The sequence below is a fragment of the Crocodylus siamensis genome, chromosome 3, assembly GCF_052110815.1.
Source record: "Crocodylus siamensis isolate JL-2025a chromosome 3, ASM5211081v1, whole genome shotgun sequence".
In the NCBI taxonomy this organism is placed as follows: domain Eukaryota; kingdom Metazoa; phylum Chordata; order Crocodylia; family Crocodylidae; genus Crocodylus; species Crocodylus siamensis.
Window position 1 is genome coordinate 174,400,264 of NC_143397.1, and position 27,300 is coordinate 174,427,563.

Here is a 27,300-nt window from a genome sequence, read left to right on the forward strand (position 1 = left end):
GTAACAGAGCTAGAATAGCTGACATCTATTGCCAGTTTAGACAGTGTTATACAATACTTAGTGGTAACTGAAGCCAAAGTAATTCACTAAAACCTTCTCTTATGTCTAGACAAAAATCTTTTTGTAACAGGGTATTTCTGAATCCCAAAACACAAAATATAATTTTAAAAGCAGCAAGGAGAAAAGAATAATTGCAAAGTATAATGAACCAGTGGCTAATGCAGAGCTAAACTTAGCTTCACAAAAGTAGGAAATAGGTTCATTATTAACTTCTCTACAGGTCCGTAACTGTTCTTGTTAATACGTGGAGTTATGGTATTCCACGATATAAGGGTTGAAATGCAAAATACTGACAATGATGGGATTTAGGTTGGTTCTCTACCATGGTTGAGGTTGTAGCTAAGCTTTTCATTGTAAAGCCAATGTCTTACCCATCAAAATTTGGGGCAGCATTAGCCTCTTCATAATGCGGACATTGTTTGGGCCAAAGTTAAGTTAGAAATATCCTGTAGTGTTTCTAGGCCTACTAATGTTTACTTGAATTGTATACATCATTCTTCTTTAGGGTGCTTTCCTTTAAGCATATTTGTAGTAGTTTAAAAAAAGAGGGGTGGGGGTGGGGAATCTTTGTGGTGAAAAATAGAAAGAAACCTGCTAGAACCCTCCTACTTGATATCCAGAGCACAGCACCATGATTAATTGATTAGATGAAAATTAGAGGTTAACATTTTAAATATAAACGTTGTCATGGATCACTGGCTTTGGGAAACTTAGTAGAGGATGTGAAATAAATGCTTAAACACCCAATATTACATGTCATACTAAATACTCTAGCCATTTTCCTGGCAGCTAGACCTCGAGACACAAACTTTGCAAAGACCGTCACTGTTCTCCACTTCATTTTATAACCTCAGCAATAGAAGAAAGATGACTTACCAGCTTCTCTGTATTTTGCTTTTCTTGTTTTTAAGTGGACTGCACATTTCTTTGACAAAATTCAGATTTAGCATTAATCTAGTTCAGGGCTATCCAGTTTCCAAAGGGCCATGAGCCACATGGCCCACAGCTTGCACCAACGGGAGCTGCACAGTGTGGGGGCAGCACTAATGAGAAGTTCTGGGTCCCTGGGTGGGCAGGTGCTTCCCCATACAGTGCAGCACTTGGCCTCACCTTCAGCTACTTGCTGGCTCCCCATGGCACCATACTACATGGGTGCTCCATGTTTCGAGCTGTCCTGGCGTTTGTGCTATTCTGCCCTGCTCTGTGGGGTACAAGCCTGCAGCAGGGGTGAGCAGAGGAAGGGAGAGCCCTGAAACCTTGGCTGTTGCAATATAGGCAGCAGCACCTAGCTGGGAGCCCAGGGACTGCATGTTAATTCCTCTTGGGCTGCATGCTTCCCACAGGCTACCAGTTGGGCATACCGATCTAGTAAAGAAATGCAGTTTCCCTCAACCAAGTCATCAAATACCCGAATAGTGATCATAGAGGATCAAGATAGGCTTTTCTCTGAGGCTGTAGGGGACAATTAGGAACAATGGCTTTATGCTGCAGCAGAGGAAATTTAACATGGACTTTAGGAAGAAATTTTTTACTATTATGGTGGTCAAGCATTAGAACAGGCCACCTAAAAGCAGCTGTAGAATCTCCATCCCTGGGAATTTTTGAGAGCAGGTTAGACAGACACTTGGCTAAGATGGCTCATTTAGGGATGCGTCTGCCTTAAACAGGTCCCTTTGAACCCTGCTTTCCTATGATCCTATGATTTTATGGCAAATCATGAATTGCTAACATTCCTATCAGATAGTAGCCAGACTGTTCTCCTTTTTATTCAAATAGCCAGGGGGCAAACTTAGGTGGAGTTTGGTACATTTGTATCTTTCAAAGAACTCCCTAATAACTCTAACCCTTCTTCCAGAAACTCCAGCTACTTACAGGATGTAGTAATTCATTGTTTGTCCCTTCCTTCCACCAGTCTGGGTCCTGCCTGCATGAAGGGAAAGGGGAAGGAAATTACTTTGCTAGACTCTCTCCAGCCTTTGTTTTCTACATCATCCTAGCTCAGTAACTTCAAGCATCTCTGTAGCAGTAGAAACTTCATCAAACGCAAAAACAAAACTGATCGCAGACTTGTTACTTTAACCCTGATGTTGCCTAGCAGATCTGTACAGAAAGTAGAGCTGTTTGTGTGTCAGCAAGAGATTGGCATTGATTTACATCCTGTGGATTAGAACTAACAAACCTTGTTTGCTGTTGGTTTATTTGTAAATGAAAGCTAAAATTCTCTGTAAATTGCGCTCATACCCTGCAGGATGTTTCAGCTAGCCACTAGTGAGCAGGTTTAATACCCTATGGTACAGCCATTGACTATAACAAAATACTAAATTGAAACGCTTGGAGTTTAAACAGGCTTTATGGTATATATTGTGCTATTCCCTTTTCTTTCATATTTTCAAATGTGAATATTCAGTTCACATTATCAAATATCTGAGATACAGTCTTATGGGAATTTGGGATTGAAGGGAATTTGCCATTGATTTATATAAATGGCACAATTTTAAAGATGCAAGTTAAAACAATATAGGGCAGTATTCTGACCTGTGGCGCTTCCCATGGGTCTGGAAATTTGGCAGCAATTAATGCAGGCACCTCTCCCCTGCCTCCAAATTTCAAGATCCTTGTGGAGCTCTGCAGACAGACTGTCATCTCTGTGCTAGTGAGTCATTCAGTGTTAATCTCCTTCAAAATTGTTTTTTGTGACTGTCTTGTAATGTTTTTTGTTAAGTTTACTCTGACTTTTCCAACTGATTGTTCATATAAGCACATTTCTCAAATGATTCCTTGTGACCAGGTAATTAGTTAAACTTACCTGTAGGTTTTCTTCCACAGTGATTTAAAATACTTAACAAAAGATGCAACAGTAATTAATTTGGAATTGAACAGCCTAGCTAAGACCATACCCCATAAACTTTTTTATCGGACTACTTTATCTCCTGTATGTTCTAGTTATTCTGCACCTTTGGTGAGCAATGTGATAAATAGCCATCAGAGTTTACCTTCTCTTTCATCCTCTTCTCAAGGGCAGAATTATGTGCAAAGCACAGTGTTTTGATGGTGGTGGGGGTGGCATTCAGTGAGTAAAGGCAAATTTGAAATGTGCCTTGTACATTAGATGATGTTGTGATAGCCCTTAGTTGCTGTGGGAGCTGGTTTCACAATTTCTTTTTGGTCCCTGAGAGTACCATCCTTTGGACAAACAAACATTATCCTTCTTTTTAGGACATATTTTGCCTATGGAATTGTGGAGAGTTGTAGCCAGTTCTCCAGAATTGTGGATGCTCTTTTAGAAATGCCAAACTCAGCCAACTGAGCATCTTAAGGACAAGGACAAAGTCTTAGCATGTGACTCCCTTCTCTGGGAAGTCAATGTAGCAAGCAGAGGATAGATTAAATGTGCCTTTGTTGCTGAAATGTGCTGCAGCAGTCTGTACTACTTGGAATTTCCTAAGGGCTGATGGCTTCATGCCTAGGTATATTGTATTGATATAGTCCAGACAAGATGTGCAGTGTTCCAGACCTACTCCTTGCTGCCTCCCCTTACTGAATGCTGTTATAAAAGCTATGGAATCTATAATTGGCCATAGATTTTATTGTATTCCATATATTTGTATTCCTGGGTTGAAACTCTCTTAGTATCAGGGATACCATTTCAACAGGTTCTTCCTTATTTTGCTAGATGTCAGTAAAACCGTGGCAACCTATGCTTTGTTAAACTGGATAGAAAATGTGTCTGTAATGAGTTAATAGCAGATGCCATAGTCTGTTATGCTAGGCCTTTTAAAAAAAAATTCAGTACATTTTTATCGTGTTTTGAAGTATCAAGAATAAAACAAAGTTGACAAAGACCAGCATACACTTTTAACAAAAATATTGTTTTGCTTTCAAATATTTTAATATGAACTGTGAGGTGAAAGGAACCAACACTGTATACAACATATGGTGGACTTGCCAAAAAAAAAAAAAAGTTTTTCCAGATTCATCATGCCACGTCTCTGATTGGTTCTTCTTGGAAGTAAGAGCAATCAGTGTGTTGGGTGCTAAAGTCAAGTTTTTTTGTGATCCACTGTGTTGCTCAGCTAGATCTGTGGCATTTTTTATTTTAAGCCAGGCTTGGAGTTTTATTGTGGCAAGGATCACTTTCTAACATTTATTTGTAGTTCTTAAGTTTGCATGGCTAATTAATAAGAGTGGTTTGAATTCTAGGTTGTGTAAGTCAGTTTATCAGTTTATGCCTTTTGCTTCTGTTAACTGATGCTCTGATGACAAATTCAGATACACACTGTGCCTTTTCTGGGAGCTGCAAATTATCCCATCACAAGCAAGAGGATAGAACAATATCAACAGAAGCTGCCAGAATATAGGTTACTACTGCTTCTGGAAGTCTCAACTCTTTGGGAACCCTATGGCTTGAGGGGGCATACTGCCTGCATAATAGACAAGGAGGAGACAATCAGGAGATATATTTCCACCCCACAAATTTAATCAGAACAGCAAACAAGGCTGCAAGATCTCTGCTGCAGATCTCAACATGCCTTGAAGATGATGTTTTCCAGTGTGCAGTCTTTACTTGTACCCTGATCGTCTCCATCTTGCTGACCATATGTGCTCATCTTTAGCTGTCTGCTATACTGCCTTCCCAGTCTTGTTTTGCAAACCCTCTGTTTTAAGATGGGCCTAGGTAAGGAGAACTAGAGCAGAGGGTAGAATTGTAAGCTTGTAGAAATGCAGACAAAAGCAAAAGGAAACTCATTAGCCCAGGTGGCATCCGTCACTAACTCAGTTTTCAAGTGCTGTTTTCCTGTGTCACCTTTGCTTTTTGGGCAGCCTTGCTTTATTTTGGGTAAAGGAGAATTGATTCTTTGTCACGGAGGGAGGGAAAAGTAGGTGCAATCCCCATCCAGCTTACAAATTTAGATCTTGCATCTTCTGCTAAACCATAATCCCAAGCATGGCTCTAGAGGGGAGAAAGGGGTGCAGCTGCTTGTTCACACCCTTTGGCTGTGTCACATGTGCAGTGAGCTCTCTGAGCTCTCTGAGCTCACTAGCATGTCAATGGCAGCCCCTGTTGGAGCACTGCATATACTGGCAACTCTTGAGTTCACCAGTTGGTCAGCATGGAGTCTGCCCAGAGTCCCTGTTTTTTAAGCAACTCCAGTGCTCAGGAGGTTAGTGCAGTGTGTAGCTGATGAAGTGAAGCACATAGTGTACATGCATGTGTAGCATGGCAGGAGTGTGATTGTTGGGGTTAGAGATCAGATCCCAAGACACCATTAAATGAATGCGTGCCAGGAGCCTTTGTTTAACTATCATTAGGTTGTAATGATGGTGGTAAAGTGGCAACCTTTATTGGGTATTCTTATTTGTGAGTTCAGTGTGTTGCAAATATCTTTACATAGTTAACCTCTGGGGTGTAGAAAATATGTGTCTCAAGCTGGATCTGGCTGTGGAGCCTCCTGGCCTAGGCACGGGAGTTATCTTGGGATGTGGGCACACCCTTTGGCTGTGGGCACACAGTGGGGCTGGGGCAGCACAGCACAGTGGCTGGACTCCACTTCCTGGCAGGCCTAGTGATGGTGGCCCCTTCTGGCACCTGCCAGTAGTGTCACCACCCCCACTGGATCAGGCCCCACTGCCCAGACACCGCAACCCCTCTGCCCCATATCCGTTACCAGGCATGTCAGATAGAGCATGCGGGCAGAGTCTCCATGGAGACCAGTCTGGGACACACAGGCAGGGTGTGCTCAGCCAGGTGGATGAAATGGGGCTGCAGGCAAGCAGGGAGAGGCATCTGGGAGTGGGATGGCTGGGGCCAGGCCTGGGATCTTGGGCTGGTAGCAGCACAGGGCCAGGTGTATCTGTTAGATTAGATAAGTTATTAGCTCTGATCGGACAATATGTATATTTCAGTACTATCTGATGTAGAAAACAAGCAACGGAAACTATTTATGAGTTCTTTTTGCATTATATCTAAAAAATGGAGCGGTGTCTTTTTTCTTTGAGTCATAGTGAGCTAAGTGAAGTTTTAAAAATTTCTGAGATTTTTAAAATGGAACTTGCTTATTCAGTAATGAAATGTGAAGAAGGGATTCATATTCATTAGACATATATACATAATTTCCTCTTAAAAATTAAATGTCTAAATACGTTTATTTAATATTTTTCACGCAGTTGCTTTGCTATTGATGTTTTAATCTAAAAAAAATCTGTCTGAAAAATATCTGACTTCTACTTGATTGATTGGTCTTTAATTGCAGAATACAAGTTATTTGTCAAAATACTTTAACATTAGATTTTTACTTTTGAGGCTCTGGAATCTTTTCTATTCATACCCTCTTTTAAAAGTTGCTTTCTTTGCCAGTCTGTCATGAGAATGAAAACTTTTTTTTGATGCTGTTTAATTTTTATCCAGTAAATATTTCTTAATATGTTATGTTTCAGTGCAATGCGTGTGTTGCTGTCCAAATTGCCACGGCCATGGATTGTAGATGAAAAGAAAGATGACGGTTACACTGCCTTACATCTGGCAGCACTAAATAATCATGTAGAAGTGGCTGAACTTTTGGTGCATCAGGTAATTCTCTCCACTAGGAAGAGTTAAATGTCACACATCGTTGCTTAAGCCCCATGTATGAAAACAGTTTACTCCTTTAGGCAGATGCCTGCAAAAGTAGAGCTGGCGAGGCGAATGGCATGTGACTAGCTGTGTCATACTTGCCCTTTGTATCACCATGATTAAACTATGCCAATACTTTTCTGAACAAGTTTAACTCTTTAGAGCCAAATAATCTAATTTGTGTGAATAATAAGTAATTAACAGTTATCCCATTAGTGTATTTTTTTTCCTTTTCCCTCTGCTAGTCAAATAGGACAAGCCAGGGGGCAGTTAACAAGCACCCTGAATGGATTGCTGTAAGGTTAAGAATACTGAGTTTAACGGTATGGTTAAGGATGACTCCAGCCCTTTTATAGCTTAATACATTTTTAATCAAGTCATTAAAACTGAAAATTAAATGTTACTTAAGAAGCCTGCAGCCTTTTTTTCCACTAAGGATGTACCTAGTACATTTAGAGAATTAAAACTGGCTTTACCTTCCTTTAGTTAATCCCATAATTTATACATGATGAGCCAAGCTTTCATAATACTCAACACTTAATATTGAATTCCTGTTTTTACAAAAAGGCTTCCTCCCATTTAGATGTCTGAAGAAGCTCCTGGGCACTGCCCAGTGGTGCAAGGGATACCACTCTGGAGTCTAAGTATAAACCAGATACTCCTGAAAACTTGGCCCTTCCGTGGCACCCCCCCCCCCCCCCCCCCAGCTTCTAAATCTCCTCTATTTCAGGATTTTACTGAATGTTCCAACTGGCTATGTTGCTTGCATACTCATTGTTGAAAATAAAAATATTGACTCTAAACATCTTTTTCAGGGCAATGCTAATCTGGATATCCAGAATGTGAACCAGCAAACTGCACTGCATCTTGCCGTCGAACGACAGCATACGCAAATAGTTAGGGTAAGATACGTATAATAAGCCACAAGTTAACTTTATTCAGCTTAAGTTGACTTTAGACGAACATACTTTATGAAGCAGAAAGATTGAAGATATATTTAATGTCCATTACATTCTTCTATCCCTTAAAATTTAAAGAGTGCATTCTTGGGTGTAGAAAAATCCCAATTTCTTCAAGTGCTTCTCCGTATGAATGCTGCAGTGGTGGTGGTGGGGGGGAGTGGGGTGAGGTATTTCAGTTATTTAAGCTCTGTGACTTTTTTTGTCCTAGTTTTAGTACCATTCAGCAGATACTCTGCCTCTCCCTGTTTTTTGCTGAGGGCATACAGGAAGGTGAGCTCTTTCCACTCCTTAGTTTTTCTCAGCTACCTTAACTCAAGATGGAGTTTCCACAGGCTTAAACAGACCATGTTTTTGTCCGCCATCTGTAATACCTATTCTTTCACCTTTTTGCTTGGGTTTTTTGTTCCTTCTTTAGTTGTTTTCTTCCTGAGTTCTGTTTCTCTTTCCCACCCCTCTTATAAAGACTTGATGCTCTGTTAACTTGCAAAACATGACTTCTTGAATTGTGTGCATCTCCATTTCTCCCCCTGTCTCCCACCCAATAGGTTTTTCCTTTGATCATTGGAATGGTTTCCTCCAGGTTGTCTTGGTTTCAAATTCTGAGCCTCTTGCGACTGGGCTATCCTGTCACGGGCTGGCCATTGTTTTGGGAGAGTCCCAGATCCTTCAGAAATGCATGTTTGCAATCCTGGCCTAGGAAGGAGAGAAGCTAGGCTTCAAGTTTTCCTTCTTGGGTCAATGTTATGGGGTCTGCTCTGGGTGGTTGCAGCAGGAAGCGCCTGGCAGCAGCGAGAAGGAAGGGCTGCTTTTCCCCCATGCCGAGCAACAGTTTTTACCTGGCTGCCATTGCTGCTGAGCCTAGGTGAGCTAGTCTGGAGCAGGTGCGGGGTGGGCTAGGTTGAGGCTGTGTGGCATTGGTTCCCACCAGTACCATGGGATTGGGGCCAGCAGCAGTGGCAGCTGGAAGAAGCTGCCTAGAAAGGCAGCCCAGCTGCAGATCTGCCCCAGCCCCGCTGCATGTCCAGGGGTGGCAGGACACAGCAGGCACAGGGTGGGCACTATTCCCACAAGTTCTGACTGATCCACTCCTGCCAGGGTGAGTCTGGGGCAGGCTGGGACTCTGCACTGTTGGCAATGGCAGGGAGGCACTGCAGGGCACATGAGCTCCAGGCTGTTGTGAGGTGGAGGTGGGTGCTGACCAGCTTGGGGGGCACACACAGGGGCTCCCATGCACACCCTACCTTACCCGCAAACCCCACAACCTCCCCTGTGTACTATCACACACCCCATAAACACTGCACCCACCCACACCCTCCCCCGACCCCCTACCCCCCACACATACTCCTGCACACTTCTGGTAGGAACCCCACTCACTGCTACATGCACATGCACTCTCCCCACTCACACACCCCTACATCCCCAGAAACACTCCCAAATGGCGACCAGGGGGCAGGGCATCTGTCAAGGAGTGGAGCTATCCTTGCAGCCCTCAACAGCTCACCGAAACTCATTAAGTGGCCCTGCAGTCAAAATAATTGTTTGCCCCTGGTCTAGAATTTGAATTTGGTTTTAAAGAGTATTCATATCCTCATTCAAGTCTCTTCTTGATCTGCCTGTTGTCATGATCCTTACTGGAGTATGTCAGTTAAATGATATCCATGTAAAATATTAAAAAGGACACCTTCATCCTTGCTTTTAATCTCAGTTACTCCTGCAGTTGTTCCTTGCACAGCGACCTTGATCCTTTCTTCCATTCTATGACTAAACATAGAGTATAACCTTTAAACAAACATACAAGGCTAGTAGTCTCATCTTTTAAATCCTGTCTCAAGATTCCCTTTGCTTGCATCACTCTCCCGCACCGTTCCATACATCATGTGGAATCAAATTGTAGATTCTAACCTCTTCAGAGCTGAAGATGTTTCTGCAAATCTCTCCTGTGATTTGGGCAGAATTCTTCTTGTTTAGGTTTCTTGATACTGCTGCAGCATAAATACCAAAATGAAGATCAGCAAAAATAAAGATTTTTGTAAAGCCTTTTAAAAATAAAAGCAGCTGAATGTGCTAAAGTATATGTAAATATACTAGGCTTGTATCTGACCTCCTGAACACTATCCTCTGTTAGTCATAGTGTTGCTTCCACACTGAACACCTGTGATCTTGCCTTCCGCTGTTGGGAACTGATAATATAGCAGTGCTCAGTATCCCCCAGGGTAGGACAGCATTGACCCAGGTTTTGAAAATTTATCAAACATTTAGTTCAGAGATGTAAGCCTCCTTGAATTATATTTTTCCTTGGCTACTTCCATGCCGCTCAAGGCAGCTCTTTCCCAAAATCACAACCCTTGCAGTTTAAAGAAATGAAATTGTTATTCACTCTAGTTGTTGTCAGTCACTTCCTGTTTATATATTTCCATATTGTAAAATGTTACTCTATTCTTTTTCTTCTATTGTTGTTTCACTTTTTCCATTATGAATTCACTCCATTTTCCTTTTTTTCACCCTGTTAGAGACCCATAACATTTGGGTTTCCTGTGTTTGTCTGTCTTTTACGCGTATGTCACTTTAAAACTTGTGTTTCCTAAGTCCATATCTGTACTTTGCCAGAAATGAACCAAGCTTTCCATAGACAGCATGCAGGTGAGAAGCCAACATAACATTCACAAGTGGAAAAGATGCTAGGATTGCTGTTGCCCCTCATCCTACTTTTGAAGACAAAAATGTCTTTTGAAGGATTTATTTTTTTGTGGATTTTAGGTAGTAGGAGTCTGTCTGGAGTCTGTCAGTTTCTCCACCATGTCTCTTGCTTTTGGAAAGGAGGAATGCATTCTTCCTCACTGTTAGCAGAGCCTTGTGGGTATTGTGATGGGATGTCTTGCTTTGCTTCTCTCCTATTTTTTTGGCGGGGGACATGTCTTTTAATGCCTCATCCTTGCTACAGCTTCCAGCTCCTCTCATGACTGGTTACAGTGCTGCTGCTGCTACTTGCTGCTGTTTATAGTTTTCTTCTCACAACAAAATTAGGTTGATTCTTTTTTTGTTTCACTGCTGCTCAGTGTTCTGAATAGATGCAGATCTTATTCTTTATCTTGGCAAAGATATTTGCCTTCATTTACAGTGTTCAGATTATACAGTCATAGAGAAGTAGGGATGAAAAGGACTTCCATAGGTTATCCAGTCCAATCCCCTCTTTGAGCAGAATCATCTCTATTTGAACCATTTTATACAGATCTATTGTCTAAATCCCATTAGCAAAATTACAGAATTCTTTTGCATTTGAAAGGTTGTACAGTCATGTGAGGTGAATAACTTTTTTTTTAAATGAACTTTGAACTGGATCTTGTGTTACCCATTTAATTCAATTTTACTAGCTAAGAATGAATGATGCAGAGGTTCCTGTATTGTTTAAAATCCAGCAAGAAGGCTTATGTTTAACCTCAAGTTTAATTATTTCAATTATAGCAAGTTTCATACTTGGCTGTCATTTTTGGGGAGAAATACACTGCTAATTTAGGTTTATGAAGAAGAATATGCATTTTTCTGACTGAAATGACAATAAATATCCTGGCTGCTTCTTTTTTTTAAATACGGCACCTAGACACTAGGTTTCCTTCAGAGTTGTCTTCTAGACCTGTTAATCTTCTGAGTACTCCAAATCCTTTGCTGTATCTTTTAATGGTGTATTATTACCCTTCTTGAAACTTAAGGGGGGTAATGTTTTATTTTTGCTTCTCTGAGAGTGAGAGAAGTTGTAATTTTTCAGTACTTGTCTTTTTTCTTTTTAGAGTGGAGTATGATATATCTTCAAAAATGTGTTCTTTGTATCCACCCAGTTTCACTGCAGAGAGCGCTCTAGATCTTCTCGTGATCTTTTCTTTTTGTTTGAAGTAACTTATTCTTAGAATGTTATCTCCAGATGTGTTTGTGGAGGTATATTGGTGTGTCAGTATCCAGTGCTAAGGTTTGGAGTGCTTCTTTTAAGAATGTAGTAAGATCTCCTTTCTCTACCTCTTCAGGGAGATTCTTGATTCCAAAGTTCTTCCATGAATGATTTTCCACATCTTCCACTTTTTTCTTAGAGCTCCTCTTTTTTTCCTATAAAATTAATTTTATTTTGGAGTTGTATATTAGCATGAAAGTGTTTATGCACATTTGTCTCAGTATCTGTAATTCTGTTTCTAAATTCTTCCATGTCGGATGCAGTTTTACCAAGCTTTACTTCTGTAAAGGATTTAAAAGATTTGAATTATGATATGAACTCACTGAAGTTATCTGTGGTACTGGAAACTGCTTTTGTCCTCTGTTGTTATGCCTTGCTTGTTTTATTTACAGCTCAGGGTCTGCTTGCTGCCTCACAGTTTCTTCTTTTGAGTTCCTTTGGAGAAGATAACGTCTCATATCAATCTGCTTTATATGCAGCTGCCCTCTAACATTTAGGGGAAAATGTTTTTGAAGCCTGAAACAGGTCAGGGAGAGGTGATACCTTTGGATTATGCCAGATCCCCCTGAAGCTCTGCCTCTAAGCAGCCATCTTCTATCACATGACCCTAGAAATCAGTTTTGGATTGTAAAAGTTTGCATTAGAAAAATAAAAATTGTAGTGATCACTTGATACATACAAGCAGTGGCATACCAACAGTGGAGGGGGACATGGGAGGGAGCCATGGCCCTCAGGCTCTTCAGAGTTCTTATCACATGATGTGACTTTAAGTATTGCTACAAGAAGGACCGGGGAGGGGCGTGCAAATACAAGCGTTGGCCTTGAGAGCTGGAGACCCACAGTCCGTCACTGCATGCAAGCCAACCCAGTAATCCAGGGGTCGGCAACGTGTTTGAGCTGAGTACTAAAGAGCCCTGCAACCTCAACGTAGAAGATGTTGCCGTGCCAAGGGCAGATGGCAGGGGAACTGCAAGGGGCCCAGTCCTTAATGTGGGAGTACAGCCCCGGCTGCACATCCTTGGGGAGCATGGCAGGGAAGGGGCTGGGGCTGGGGCTGTGCTATCCCTGGCTCCTTCTCCACTGTCTACCCAGAGGTGTGTGTACAGCTGCTGCCAGCAATAAGCTTGGGGGGTGGGAGACTAGACAGGGAGAGGAGGAGTCCTGTTCTGAAGCCATCCATGCTGTTTCTTCTCTCCCTTTCCTCTGTGGTGGTGTTGCTCCCAAGCCTATCTTGACTCCAGACTTCTCCTATTCCTTTGTACTGGAGCTTAGGTGGGGCAGAGGAGATTGTGGGGGAGCCAGGAAGGGAAGAGGGAGTTGCACTGAGACCTGGTGTTGGGGCATGGTGGGAAGCAGATGTGGGGGGAGACAGGAGCTGCCAAGTAGGGCAGGGAAGGCTCCTGCTACCCCTCACTCCCAGGTACAGAGTTTGTGACCCTCAGCCCTACTGGGCTACATGTGTTTGTGTATTTCTGATCAGGGAGGGCAGCTGGGAGGTGGGGCTCAACAACCCCACACTTTGCCCCTAGGGGTAGGGGCTTTATTGGGGCCAGATCCTGAGGGGACTTGCCTCCTTCCTGCCCTCCTTGCACAAGTGCATACATACACACATGCCTCCCTGCCCTTTCCTTCCTCCCTCTGCCACATGAAGCAACAACAGTTCTCTTCCTCTCCGCGCAGCGGTGGAAGGCTGGCATGGTGTGATGGCAGGGCAGGAGCAGGGGGCTGGTAGGCAATGGCAGGGAGCAGGCAGCTACAATGGCAGCATGGTGCAGGGGCAGAGCTGCTGGTGTCTGAGTACTGCTGCTACTGCTACTCCCCCTATACTGTCCCCTGCCCAGGGCCTCTGCATGGACCGCAGCTCGGCCAGCACCATGCAGGACCGACCCTCATGGCTGTGGCGGGGCTCTTGCTTCCTGTGCTGCCTCTCCACAGCTGCCAGACACAAATGTGTGCCACAGGGTTGGGGGTGGTGCAGGCACTTACCAAATCTGTGGGGAAAGGAAAAGTGCCTAAAGCCCAGCACAGAGTAGCGCCTGCAGCAGGAGGTGAGGCAGAGGGAGAGGAGTTGAGGGTTTAGAAGCTGGGTCCCTCCCTAGGCCCACAGGCACTCACCCTGCTATGTGCCTCAGCCCCTGCTGTGCTCCATCAATGGCTGCAGTCCCGGGAGCCAGAGCTGCTGCTGCAGCTCAGACCTCCTGCATGGGCAAGGGAGGAGAGCAGAGAGCGCCAGCTGCACTGCCCCTGCCCCTTTCCCACTGTCTGCTCTAAGGCACCACCACTAGCAGTGAGCTGGGATGGGGGTCAGTAACCTGGTGCAGCAGCTCGCAGGCTTGTGGCTGCCTGCTACAAGCAGCCCAGGCTCTGGGCAGGATCCTGCCACCTGCTGTGTAGCCTAGGCTTCTGGCAGCAGGTAGGCTGCAAACAGCTACATCAGGGTCCTGAACCACAGCCCAGCTGCATGGTGGCAGTGGTTGCACTTTTCCCTCAGGGTGCATGGCAGGGAAGAGACTGTGGTTGCACTGCCTCAGGCCCCTTCCATGCCGTGTGCTCCAAGGTGTGTGTGCAGCCGCTTCTGCCATGGAGCCAGGCCAGGGCTCCAGGCCCTGGTGCACTGGTTGGAGCTTCCTGGCTGCCTGCCACATGGAGCCTGGGCTACTTGCGTCAGAGCCTGCAGCCTCCCCTACGTTTGCTGCAAGCAGCCCAGGCTCCATGGCCAGCAGCAGCTGTCCAGAGCCAGGGCCAACTGTGGTATGCTGAGCAAAATGCCCTCATATGCCATGCTCTGGCGCACGTGCTGAAGGTTGCCAACCCACTGTCATTCTCTTCCACTTTCCTCCTCCAGAAACAGCTGGTTACTAGTAGTAAATATTATATGTATTTTATGGATATACTTGTACTCATAGTGTTGTTTTGTAGGGTTTCCTCTGCCAACACATGTTGATAGTGATGTGACCTTATATAGAGGATAAATGTCACTTGCGTTCTGAAGGTTTTACTGAAGCCATATTTGGTGAGCCCCTAGTTTTCTTTTGGAACTAGTAGGTTACCTTGAAAACACCTGTGCAGACCTAACAGGTGAGTAGAGAATAGGCATGTCAAAGAATTAGTATGTGATGTGCATCATATTGATTTGCTCACATCCAGAAATGTTGAACTGGCTGTCTTTGTAGAAGATTCATACTTCAGAGCTGGATTGAATTTGGAAAACCCTGAAAATGACTTTCACAGCTGTGCGAACAGTACGGTGAATGCCATAAATGAAAATCATTCATTCATATTGGGTCTCTTTCAGAGCCTCATGCATCTCTGCAGTAGCAGTCAGATTGTTCTTTTTAAAAGCCATCCCTCAGTGGGAAAGGTGACTCAGATTTTTGCGCTGACACTTTGGGCTTCCATGGTTTTCCAGAGTTCCATGCACACTTCATAATGGCTGCAGACAGAAGACTAAGTTTTACCCTTCATACAGGAGATAGCAGTGGCAAACACTTAATTTTGTTTTTCAGCAGTCACATCACTTCCTAATGTAGAATACTATACTTGTTATGAATGTTGTGGGATACTGTCTGGTGTCTACAGATTCATTTTCTCTTAAGTATGATTTCATAGAAAAATCTATGCTTTTGCATTTTACGCAAGTTATTTTTGATAAGGTGTTATGAAAATATAGACTAGAAATCAAATATCATATAATTTATTTTGTAAATAACATATTTATTATTATTTACAAATAATAGAGATAGACAAGGGACCATAAACATGGTGTTTGCAGCTCGTCAACTTCAGGAGAGATGCCAGGAACAAAGCTCCAACCTGTAAATTACTTTCATTGACTTGACAGAATCATTTGGTATAGTCATTTGGGAGAGCATTTGGAAGATCATGGCAAAATCATGATTTCCAGGCTGTGCTCGGGGTGGGTGGCGGGGGGGCTACAGCAAATTTTGGGTGGCTGCAGTCCCTCCCCCCCCAATCCCTCTCCCAGCACTGCCACTGCCTGCCCCGAGTCCAGCCCCAGTCAGGAATAGCCCAGTGATGACCCCTGGCCGCTGCCCTGCATGCGGATCCAGGGGCCCAAGGCCCCTGTGTCCTCCCGGGGTGCATGCAGGGTGGGAGCCGCTGCCCCTGCCCCGCGCCTCCCAGATGAGCTACTCGCAGCTCCGTCCCGTGCCCCTTCCTGGCTGGGCAGCACCTGACCCAGCCCCGCTCCCTCCCTCCCTTCCTCCCTCCCTGCAGGGGCCCCGATCTGCACCCCTCCGCTGTATTGGCCCAAAAAATATTGGTGCACCCCGAGCAGAAAGTGATGGAAATCAGCAGTATTCATAATGGAATCTTACCACTGGCTAGTTGCTGAAGAGGGATGTCTCAAGTTGTAGTGGAAAAGATTAACCCTTCAATCAGGGGCTTTACTGCTTCACTGATTTGGGGGGAAATAACATTTTCTTTGTAAAATTAGCATAACATGAAAATACATTATTATGAAAATGTCATGAGAACCCTTGATAAGGAAAATTAAATACAAGCTTATAGAACTTTTTACCTTGGTAACTCCTTTTTTCTGGTGTATTGTTAATGTACTGTTGCACTGTTTATAGGGCAGCTTAGAAGTGTTAAAAAGTTCCACCCTGTTTATATAGTTCTTTTGTAGCTGTTCATCAAAAAACACCAAGTAAATCAGGTTATTGGTGCAACAGAACAATTGAGAGCAGTTGAAAATGACTGATATCCTAATTGGAAGTAGACTATTTTAGTTGTGTAGGATTTGTTGAAATTGTCAATGTGTTTAACGTTTTTCTTCCAAGTACCTTTTATTTGTGAGATCTTAGCCAGATTCCTTCCCTTTCAGCTTTTAGTCCGTGCAGGTGCTAAACTGGATATTCAGGATAAAGATGGGGATACTCCCCTGCATGAAGCCCTGAGACATCATACTCTGTCACAGCTTCGCCAGCTCCAAGACATGCAAGATGTGGGCAAGGTAGATACTGCTTGGGAGCCATCAAAGAACACAGTAAATACATGCATTTATTTATTCCTTTTTTCCTTGTACACTGTCTTTAATCAAACTTAAAAATCCTGTACTGTTGAACTGTTTGTTGACAGCATAGTTTTGTTTAAAGATCTTCTGTCAGATCACAGTGTATGAAATGAAGTTATCACGTGAATATTCTTATATTTACTCATTAACTCCCCCACCTTTTTTTGAGACAAATGCATATGCTATGCAACAAAACATTTGTCAGCCAGTGCTTGATGGCTGCTGGGGGTTAAGAAATGTTAAGAAACAAACAGTAATACAGCAGAGTGAGACTGAAATGATTTCTAAAAATTAACATTTTGCATGTCTTCATTTATAGCTTGCAATTGTTTTATTTTATTCTTCATCTCTTTATGTTTCTTAGAACTTCTGCATGTCTGATTGTGTCTAGCTATAGCTTGGTCATTTTAGCTAGTGTATTATGTATGGGTCCTCTCTTTGCAGAGTTCATTTCAGAATTCGAGTGACGTGGGTGTCTTCTCAACTAATAACAAGGTCAAAATTAATGTTCAAATAAATAAAAAGCTCTGGGCATACATACATCAGTTCAGCAAGTGAAGATAACAAATGAGGCAACTGTTTTATTCTGGTGATAAAAATGTTAATATGAATTTTATTCCGAAGATAAAGATCTGTGTTGTAACAATAAAAAAGATCTATCTTTGTAACAGATTCTGCCTCTTCAGTCTAAGAGCTGTGCCCACTAATGCTGATACTAAGACCAAGAAATGCTTATTTTAAGCCTCAAATTTAGGGACTCAATAGGCTTTTTTGATGAAAAATTAATGCATAGTACCCTCTTCAGAGTTGAGGGTTACAATGTTACAAATGTTGATACTGTTTTTTGCTTGTACGTCTGCCATTTGAGTATTCCATCATTTTATTTTATTGAGTATTAGTGCATAAAATACCTACATCAACATGCTGGCAATTATTTAAAACATCATTTAGGTGTTGCAATGTGTAAATATGCCAAGATATATTTATAGGGTGCCTACACACAAATTCATGATTCTTTATTTTAAAGCATAGTCTAATAGTTCATTTCTGCTTTTGGCAGTGTTCTAGACATGAAGTCAACTCTGTCTTAAGACAAAAATTATTTGGCTTACAATGAAATGTTACTTTTTCCCATTAGCCATGGAACCCCTTTTTATCTGCTTTAGTATCTAAAAATCAGGTTGGATTCTTTATCGTGCAGCATAATCTCTTAGTAAAGAATCTGGAACAAATTTATAACAATTGCAACTTCCAGCCTCCCTGCCTTAATAAAAGCAGGATTTGCCACTTCAGTTATTCCTGTAAACCCTGCTGTTGGGAAGGTGTAAGGAACTGAAATATGTATAGGAGTTGGGAATAGGGCAGCCTTTTTGAGGATGCAGAAAGTCAGAGTAGAATTCAGGTATCTTGATGGCCTGTGTTGGCTGAAGGCACATCAACAAAATTATACTTTTTTCTGTCATAAGAATATTTGTAGTTCAAAATATACTGACAGCAGATTTGTTGAGTTAGCAGGCTGCCGGATGTATGTAGTTGTCCTAATTCCTGATATTCTAAGTGACTATTATCGTATTTCATTTAAGCAAGCTTTATAGGAGAAAATTCTAATTTGTAAATTCGTTGTATAATAATATCAAAAAACACACTGTTTATTGATCATGTACAATCCTATTTATAAAAGAGAAGGTCACGTTGGTTATCTGTGTGTGGTAAGTGACTCTAATGGCACCTACTGTAAAAGGTAAGGAAAGCACACTTAACATTTGAAAGCTATGAATAGGATATTAAAATATATACCTAGTTTAATATAAACTGCACTAAAAGTACTTTTAAGAGGAATACAAATTGTGGCGCTAAAACTGCTCCAACTTTTTTCTAAAATATGCTATAGAACTACTTTTAATACTTGGAATGATTCAGCTCAGACCTAGTTTCAGCTTCGTGGTCTGAGATGAACTTTGCAAAGCTTAACCAAAAGTGGTGAGAGTGGAGTGGTGGGGGTATTTTAAATTTGAAGCAATCATATAGTAAATATGAAATGGATAGAGTGTATATGAATTTTCTGAGATTTAGTATTGCATGAATGTTTTCCACTGACTGCATCTGCAAGATGGTGAAGATGTTGTGTTTTTTTGCTTGGCTATCAGTCTTCTCTACCTCCTCTCAAGATTTCCCGCTTATGCTTCAGAGTTTGGGTTTCCAGTCTTTGGCATTCCATAATTTACATATATGAGGTGTCCTTCACTCTAGGAATTATGTATTATACCAGTTTTTTTAAATGGCCCAGGTGTTACCTCTTAAATTTATACACAAACTTCTAAGTGCCCTGGGTTTCAAAAATAATATACAGCAAGTCCTCCTATGGAAGTTGAACAACAGACTAGGACTTTTCTTGCTTATCTCTAGATCAAGTTTCCTTTGACCCAAGAAATTTTTTGCGTAACCAATCAAAGTACTTGGAAAGTAGGTTGGGTGTGAAAAAGGCGGGTGCTGAAATGGAAAGGGTTTTGTATATTCCTTTATTTGTCAGCTTCATGTGTTGAAAGTGCTAGCTGCATGTCACACCTGCGATTCTCACATTATTCCCAAAATAGTGTTCAGTGTAATTGTCACTATTGCAGAAAATATCAGTAATTGGATGTTAAGGAGACAAGCTCAGTGCTCACCCGTTACTCAATAAGGGTAATATGTGATGATACTATCTCTCCCCTGTATTAGTTTTTTATGTACCAAATTATTTTCTTGCTTTACTAGTAATAAATAAAGATTTCAGCTAATTATTTTAATAAATGAGATCTTTTGGGACAAAACCCTACTCTTACATGGACATGTTGCTTCCATTCAAGTAATTTTGGAATAGTGAGCATACAAAAGGGTAGAATTTCAGCTGTTAGAAACATGTTAAGATTTTCTTGCATCTGCTGGAGTGTAAAGGTCATTTTAGGAACGATTTACGTTATCATGTTTTTCAAGTAGGTTAGTGATTCAAAATATTGAAGTTGTGTAATTGTCTTTGTAACATTTAGTAATCAGGGAGTGATGACTTGGTATTCTGAATTAGTAATTTAATTTTGTTGCTGAACTTTCTTTGCTAATTTCTGGTGGACAAGATTAAGTTTTGAAATGAAATCTGCATCTTGCTTGTTGGGTAAATTAGTTTCCAATAATTCAAATTTACCCAGTGTGCCTCTTCCCCCCCACCCCCCTTTTTTTTAAGGTAAGCTGACAGATTTCTGTAGTCTGAACTTTTTAGCAAATTTAATATAGAAATCTCTTGTTTACTAAATGTTTTGGAGCTCTTCTGAGGCTGAATATCTTAATATACTTTATTATATAATCATAATAGTTCCTTTTAATTCATATTTGTAGTAGTTGCTGTTGGTTGTCATATAGATATATAAATCCAAAAGAGTTATCAGAATTGTTCAGATGCTTCGTTGGTATTCTTGACTAACCTCTCATAGACTGTTCTGACTGACAGAAGTATTCAGTGAAAGTATACCACAATGGCTAAAAAATCTATCCTGAGCTGTTAGTGGAAGATATCAACACCTGGAAGGGGAAGACTTACTTTTAAATGGTTGTGAACATTTTTTTCCAACATGACTCTTTCCTGGCAGTTGCACTAATTTGTCTGTTATGCTTAGAAAATGGACAAGTTTGCTGAATATGCATTTTAAAAGAAATGGAAAAGGTAAAAGTGTCATTGCTGTGAGCAACTTTTTGATCTTGGAATTTGAGATGCATCTTGTGTCACTTCCTTTTAAAAAAACTTATTAATAGGAGATTGATTCTTGGGTATGCTACTGAAGGTCTATTCTGACTTCCCTTGTCAATTTTGCAAGACAAGTTAATCTGATATGGTCATCTATTATAAAATTCATGTAGAACTTCTGAAAACACAGCTTCTAAACATTTAATGCCTTTGAAAATAAAGTTGCTGTGGCTAGATTAATGATCATTTTACACTGGGATTTTTTGACATGATAATCTGAAGGTATCTGTTACTATGACAGACATGTGGTAGGGTATACGTGTATATTGCAAACAGAATTGGAGATGGAAAACTGTTTTCCTTAAAAGTTAGAATTGGCTTAGTTGTAAAAGGGTTGGCCTGAGAGGCGACATGCCAAGTTAAATCGAGTTTATGTCCTCTCTATTTTTTATGATCTATAGAGTAAGCCTTAAGGGTTTTTCTCTGTTTGTTTAAATTAGAAGTCATAGAATCATAAATGAGTACGGCTAGAAGAGACCTTGAGAGGTCATCTAGTCCAACCCCCTGCCTGAGGCAGGCTCATCCCTGTTTAAACCATCCCATACAAACCCATTGTTGAAGCTCTGATCACACAAGACAACACCCTAATCTGCCACTGGTAAAACAGGGGGACCACAGCAGCCAATGTCCTACTGCTGCAAAAGTTGTTAAAAATGTGCTCAATATACTACCCTTCTCAGGGGAAGGCAGACATCCCCATGGCCCATACCAATCTAACCGTGGGGTAAAATTCCTTCCTGACCCCAAAGATGATGCTCAGTCTGACCCTGAACAGAAGGGCAAGACCCTCTACCCAGGAACCTCTAGGTATAAGTCCCAGCAGGAGCATTGGGAAACCCCAGTCAAAATCCCCAGCCTTGACTGCAACCAACACCCAGTGTCTCTGAGGAAGGCTTAAAAAAACCCTTTTCACACATGGAGTAGCAGGAGGGGGAAAAATCCTGACCCCATGCAGGAAATAGAAAAGCCCAGAAATATGGGAAATATTTATAGTAGAAGATAGGCATAGCTCTGCCCAAGTCATTCCTGACTGTTGTCTATTCTCCTTCTCTTGAACACTTCCAGTGATGGAGATTCCACAACTTCCCTAGGGAATCCTTTCCACTGCCTCACTGTGGTAACAGTGAAGAAGTTTTTTCTGATATCCAGTCTAAACCTGATTTCCTGTAACTTCAAGCTGTTGGTCCTTGTCCTACTCTGTACCAATAGAAAAAAAAAGTGTTTTTCCCTTTCTTTATGGTGCCCCTTTCGGTATTTGAAAACTGCTATCATGTCCCTTCTTGAGTATCTTTTCCAAAAGTTAAACTTGCCTAGTTCCTTCAGCCTCTCTTTGAATGACTTGCCTTTGAAGCCCTTTATCATTTGTAGCACCTGCCTCTGCACCCTCTCTGACTTCTCCACATCCTTTTAAAAATGTGGAATCCAAAATTTCACACAGAACTTTAGATGAGCTTAACCAGTGCCAAGTAGAGGCCTCCCATGTCTTGCACCTGATGTGTCTGTTGATGCATCTCAAAACTGCATTCTCCTTTTTGTGCAGCTGCATCACACTGCAGACTTGTATTGAATCTGTGATCTGCCAAGACTTCCAGATCCTTCTCTGCAGTGTTGCCATCCAGCTACCCTTTTTGTATTTGTAGTTTTGATTATTCCTCCCATGGGGTAGCACCTTGCATGTGTCAGCACTGAAATTAATTCTGATAGCTCCAGCCCAGCAATCTATCAAGATCCTTCTGAATTGCCATCCCATACATCTGTGTGTTTGGAATCATTCCTATCTTTGTCTTATCTGCAGACTTGCTCAAGAAGCTTTCTATGCCAGCATCCAGTTCATTAATAAACATGTTGAACAACACTGGGCCCAGGACAGACCCTTGTGGGACTTCCCTCAAAACCATTGCTGTTCTGACATGGATCCATTTATAATAACCCTCTGTTTGCAGCTATTCAGCCAGTTGTCTGTCCACCTAATAGTAGTTTGTCTATCTCACATTTCTCCGGTTTGTCTATGAGAAGGTCATGTTGTACCTGATCAGAAGCCTTGCTGAAGTCCAGATACTCTATATCCACAGCATTCCTCTCATCCACTTAAGTAGTTACTTTGTCAAAGGATATCAGGTTTGTCTGACATGATTTGCTCTTAATAAATCCAAGCTGGCTACGTGTGGTTAGCCTTTCTTCCTCCAGATACTTCCACATGGACATTAGGGCTGCTTGCAGACATGAAAAAAACCCCAAACAAAAGCTCTTTACTTTAAACTCGGTGTGCTCCCACACTGAGCCCAGCACATGCCCAGAAGATGCAGTGCCTTAGTTGCACCCAGCTTTCCCAAAGTCTATAGAGATTGGATATTCAAGGAGGACCTTTTTGGCACTTTTATCTAATAGCTGGTTGAATCGGGTTCAGCTAAAAGCACTAAAAAGCCCAGCTGAAGCACGCACTCTATACAGGTGCTGTGGAGCCAAGTTGGAGTAACATGCTGCTGCTTCCAGTAGAGTGCATTCTATTTCCTCGTCTGTCAACACCCCCTTAGGATATACTTAAACATTTTCATTGTTTAAGTAGGGCCGTCCCATTTTTGTGTGGTTGGGGGTTGCATGCCACGATGTGTAGTGTGGTGGTCCTCCCTCTGCTGTACTTCACTGATACCCCCACACCACATGGAGTCCTCAGTACCAGTCAAGCTGTTTGGTGCGGGGTCATAGAATCGTAGGGCTGGAAGGGACCCTGAAGGATCATCGGGTCCAGCATCCTGCATGAGCAGGAAAATACATCTGGGGTCAGGTGACCCCAGCCAGGTGACCGTCCAGTCTTCTCTTGAAGACCTCTAGGGTAAGTGGTTGTACCACTTCTGAGGGGAGCTTGTTCCATAGTCTGGACACCCTAATTGTGAAAAAGTTTTTCCTAATGTTTAGCCTGAAACTATCTTCCAGGAGTTTGACTGTTGTTTCTAGTTTTCCCCACAGGGTGCCTTAGCGAACAGTTGTTCCCTCAGGCTCTCCTTGCCATGCAAGTCCCTGATCATAAGTGTGGCCCTTCTCTGGACCCTCTCAAGCTTTAGCACGTCCTTGTTGAAGTGCAGCGCCCAGAACTGGACACAATACTCCAGCTACAGCCACACCAAAGTTGAGTAAAATGGGAGAATCACTTCTTTGGATTTACTGGAGATGCATAGATTGATGCATGCCAGAGTTTTATTGGTCCTAGCAGCTACTGTGTTGCATTGCCAGCTTGTTCATGCTTGCTGGGGTCTATTGTTAGCCCCAGATCCCTTTCATTTGTAGTGCTGGTCAGGTTAGCATTGCCCAGCCTGTAGGTGTGCGGGGGTTCTTCCTTCGCAGATGCAGCACTTTGTATTTCTCTACGTTGAACTGCATCTGGTTCCGTTCTGCCCAACAAGCCAGCCTATCTAGTTCTGCTTGTATTTGCTGCCTATCTGCGGGTGTGTCCGCGCAACCCCATATCTTGGTATTGTCTGTGAACTTGGCCAATGGGCTTTTGACCCCCTCATCCAGGTCTTTGATGAAGATGTTGAACAGCACTGGGCCAAGTACTGACCCCTGGGGTACATCACTGCCCACATCTCGCCAGGGTGACACCAGTCCATTCATTTGGACTCTCTGCGTCCTAGCCTGCAACCAGTTTTGCACCCACCCATCAGTCCCGCAGTTGAGCCTGATACCTTCAAGTTTTCTGATCACTACCTCATGGGATACCAAGTCAAAGGCTTTCTGGAAGTCGAGGTATATGATGTCAACCGCTTTTCTCTCATCCAGGTGATGAGTCACCTGATCCTAGAAAGAAATGAGGTTGGTCAGACGAGACCTGCCCATGATGAAGCCATGCTGGCTGTCATTCCGTATCATGCCTTCTGCAAGTTTGTCACATATAGCCTTTTTAATTAATGTTTCTAATGTTCCCTGAAATAGAAGTTAAGCTAATTGGCCTGTAGTTTCCTGGGTCTTCATGCTTCCCCTTCTTGAAGATGGGCACAACACTGACCCTCTTCCAGTCCTCTGGGATTTCTCCAGAGGCCCATAATTTTAAAAGACCTTTGCCAAGGGCTCTGCAATTACTTCGGCCAACTGTTGCAGCACTCTTGGGTGGAGTTCATCCAGTCCTGCTGATTTATAGATGTCTAATTTCTTTACTTGATTGTACACCAGTTCTATGGCAGTGGTGGGAATGGTGTCAATCCCACCCTGCTCGTTCTGTGCCCTACCTGGTGTGTTGTTCCTCTTGGTCTTGTGAAAGACCGAAGCAAACTAGTCATTTAGGAGTTCCGTTTTTTCCTGAGTGGTAGTGACCAGCTACCAAAACCCTGAGGCATTGAGCAGCGCCCCCACACTCCCATTAGTTTTCCTTTTACTCCCTGTGTAGCTAAAGAAGGACTTCTTGTTGTCCTTGATTCTTGTAGCTAGTTTTAGTTTGGTTTCTGCCTTAGTTTGCCTAATATGGTTTCTACAAGTGCAGGCCATTGTCAAATAGTCTTCCTTAGAGGTCCTTTGGCCCCTCTGTCTGTGGTGCTCTCTCCCAACTCCATAGACAAAAGTGGAAGTTGGAAGAGAGAGGGGAAGTTTGGAGACTCCATAGGCACCAGCACAAGACTAATAGGGGGATAGTGCCCAGACTGGGAGCCTAGGGACAGCCAGTTGGACAGTGCTGGTTTAAGCCTTGAATATTCATATTTTATTGAGACAGTAATTTAGTAATATTTTGGTCAGATGACATCAAGCATCATAGTTAACAAAGAAATCATTTACTCAGTTTTCTCTTCCTTTGTGATATTATGGTCTCACAGTTGTTCAGAATTTTTTTGTTCTGGTTGAAACCCAGGCATTTCTGCACTCCATTTACTGAATACAGTTGGGAGATGTCCATGTGAGCTCTAAAAACGTTAGCTTGCATAAAACTAACAGCTGAGCAGTTACAACCCAATATGTGTTAATTTAACTTTACTTGGTAGTCTGCAGTACAGACATGAAAGTAAGCCTGTGCTTGGAATATGCCTGATTGGGTAATGTAATTGCTCTATAATTTTTGTCTTATAACGGGCAGATAAGCTAAAAATGCTTCCTTGGATTTCTACAGATGTCTACATGTTAAATGTCTAGTTTTCTTTAAGTCTGTTTGCAAGTATTTAGAGAATCTCAAGGCTGTTACCCGTTTACTTTTTTTCAGTTAATAATGGGACTTGGCACACAGGGAGCAGAGAAGAAGAGCGCAGCGTCTATTGCCTGCTTCCTGGCAGCCAATGGAGCTGATCTCAGTATTCGTAACAAGAAGGGACAGTCTCCTCTTGACCTCTGTCCTGATCCTAGCCTCTGCAAAGCACTGGCTAAATGTCACAAAGAAAAAGTCAGGTTTGTATACCACAAAAATCTGGAATTTTCAAGCATCATGTTTACAAACCTTCAATTTTCTGTGGATTAAATCAAAGTTGAAAGCAAAATGCTTTTTCCCTAATAATAATCACAATAAATAGCTGAAGATCAAGATAAAGGTAAGCATAGCTGTATTCTGCAATGTGTTCAATGCTAGCTACAAAAACATTAGTTGAAGCTGGTGAGCAGTAACGGTGTCAGTTTCTTTATTCTGTTTGAGGCACAATTTACACCTCATACTTATTGTACTGGAATAATTCTGTATCGCAGCCATTCATTATCCCATCTCTGACATTCTAATAATTAGTGGTACCTGTTGAATAGGTTATCCACTAGGAAGTACTCTGATTTGAAGAAAATGCCATACATCATCAAATACCCGTTTATTGATAAGTTTCCACTTACTGCTTGTCCAGTTTAGATTTAAAAAAAAATAATTCCTCCCTTAATTCACAAATCCTGTAGCTATCTCAGATTTATACTTTTTATCCCTGTATTGTGAAGTATGTAATACTTTCTTAACTTCATAAAAACTGAAAAAGTTTTCTTGTTCATTCTCTCCTGGTTTGGTAGGAATTTTCTTTTTAGCCTTCTTGCCATGTAGATTGCAGATCATTGCCACTTATTCTCTTTGTGCGTTAACACCTTTTATGGCATGGTCAGTCTTCTGGTAATAAAGATGCATTTAACATGTACTCCCTCTGCTGGGTATGGAGTAGCATAGAAGAAAAGATCCCAGATAAATACTGGTTTGAGCATTTGGGGCTTTATTTCTTAATTACCTATAAGTAGGCTTTTATAATATTTCTTTTAAATTTTCATATGGGGTTATGATAGGTTAGGTCAGATTCTGAATTTAAGGTAAGTGTCCCTTCAATATTAAAGTTTATAGGAAGGTGGTAGATTTTTTTTTTCTTTTCAAATTCTCTAGCTGCTTTGACAGTTTACTGGCTTCACGCTTTCTGCAGGTCTTTTTATTCAAGCATGAATCCTGTTAAAGCAAGCACTGGCAGAAAATGTCTCTCTCTTATAAAACTAGAATTTTTGTTTCTGCAATGGCAGTGAAATACAAAGGTATCTTTCCTCAACAGCTTATAAAATGAGCAAGAGGAGTGACACAATCAAACTGTAATAAGCAATGCCTAAGTTAGAGTTGACAACGGTTTACTAGAAGGCAGGGTAGTTTTGTACCTTGGAAGGTGCATCTACATGTGCCTTCCACGGCACGCTTGTTACTGTGGCATCATTTAGTACTTGCTTTAGGAAGTACTAAAGGATGGTGCAGTAACAGTCATTACTGTGCCATCCCATCAGTGCACAGTTATTTTTAGCAGCTATGTTGCCATAGTGACACTTTATAGCAAGATAGCTCGTCACTACGGCAACATAATGTCTGCAGCATGGCTTGTGCCTGCCAATGCTATGTCGCTGTAGCATGACATGTAGACATGCTCGCAGACTAACCAAAGTAGGTTTCTGTGTGTATGTAATAAATATCACAAGCTTTCATGGACTGAAGCTCACTTCATCAGA

General features: G+C 42.0%; 1 protein-coding gene across 2 annotated transcripts in view; it reads left to right on the forward strand.

The window, feature by feature from the left end:
* MIB1 (MIB E3 ubiquitin protein ligase 1) overlaps positions 1 to 27,300 on the forward strand; it is a 123,805-nt gene that overhangs the window by 69,774 nt on the left and 26,731 nt on the right. For both annotated transcript variants that reach the window (XM_090039797.1, XM_090039796.1), the window contains exons 13-16: positions 6,496 to 6,628; positions 7,486 to 7,572; positions 16,419 to 16,580; positions 25,565 to 25,746. In XM_090039797.1, coding sequence (XP_089895923.1) covers positions 6,496 to 6,628; positions 7,486 to 7,572; positions 16,419 to 16,580; positions 25,565 to 25,746 — 564 coding nt within the window. The remainder of the gene's footprint in view (positions 1 to 6,495; positions 6,629 to 7,485; positions 7,573 to 16,418; positions 16,581 to 25,564; positions 25,747 to 27,300) is intronic.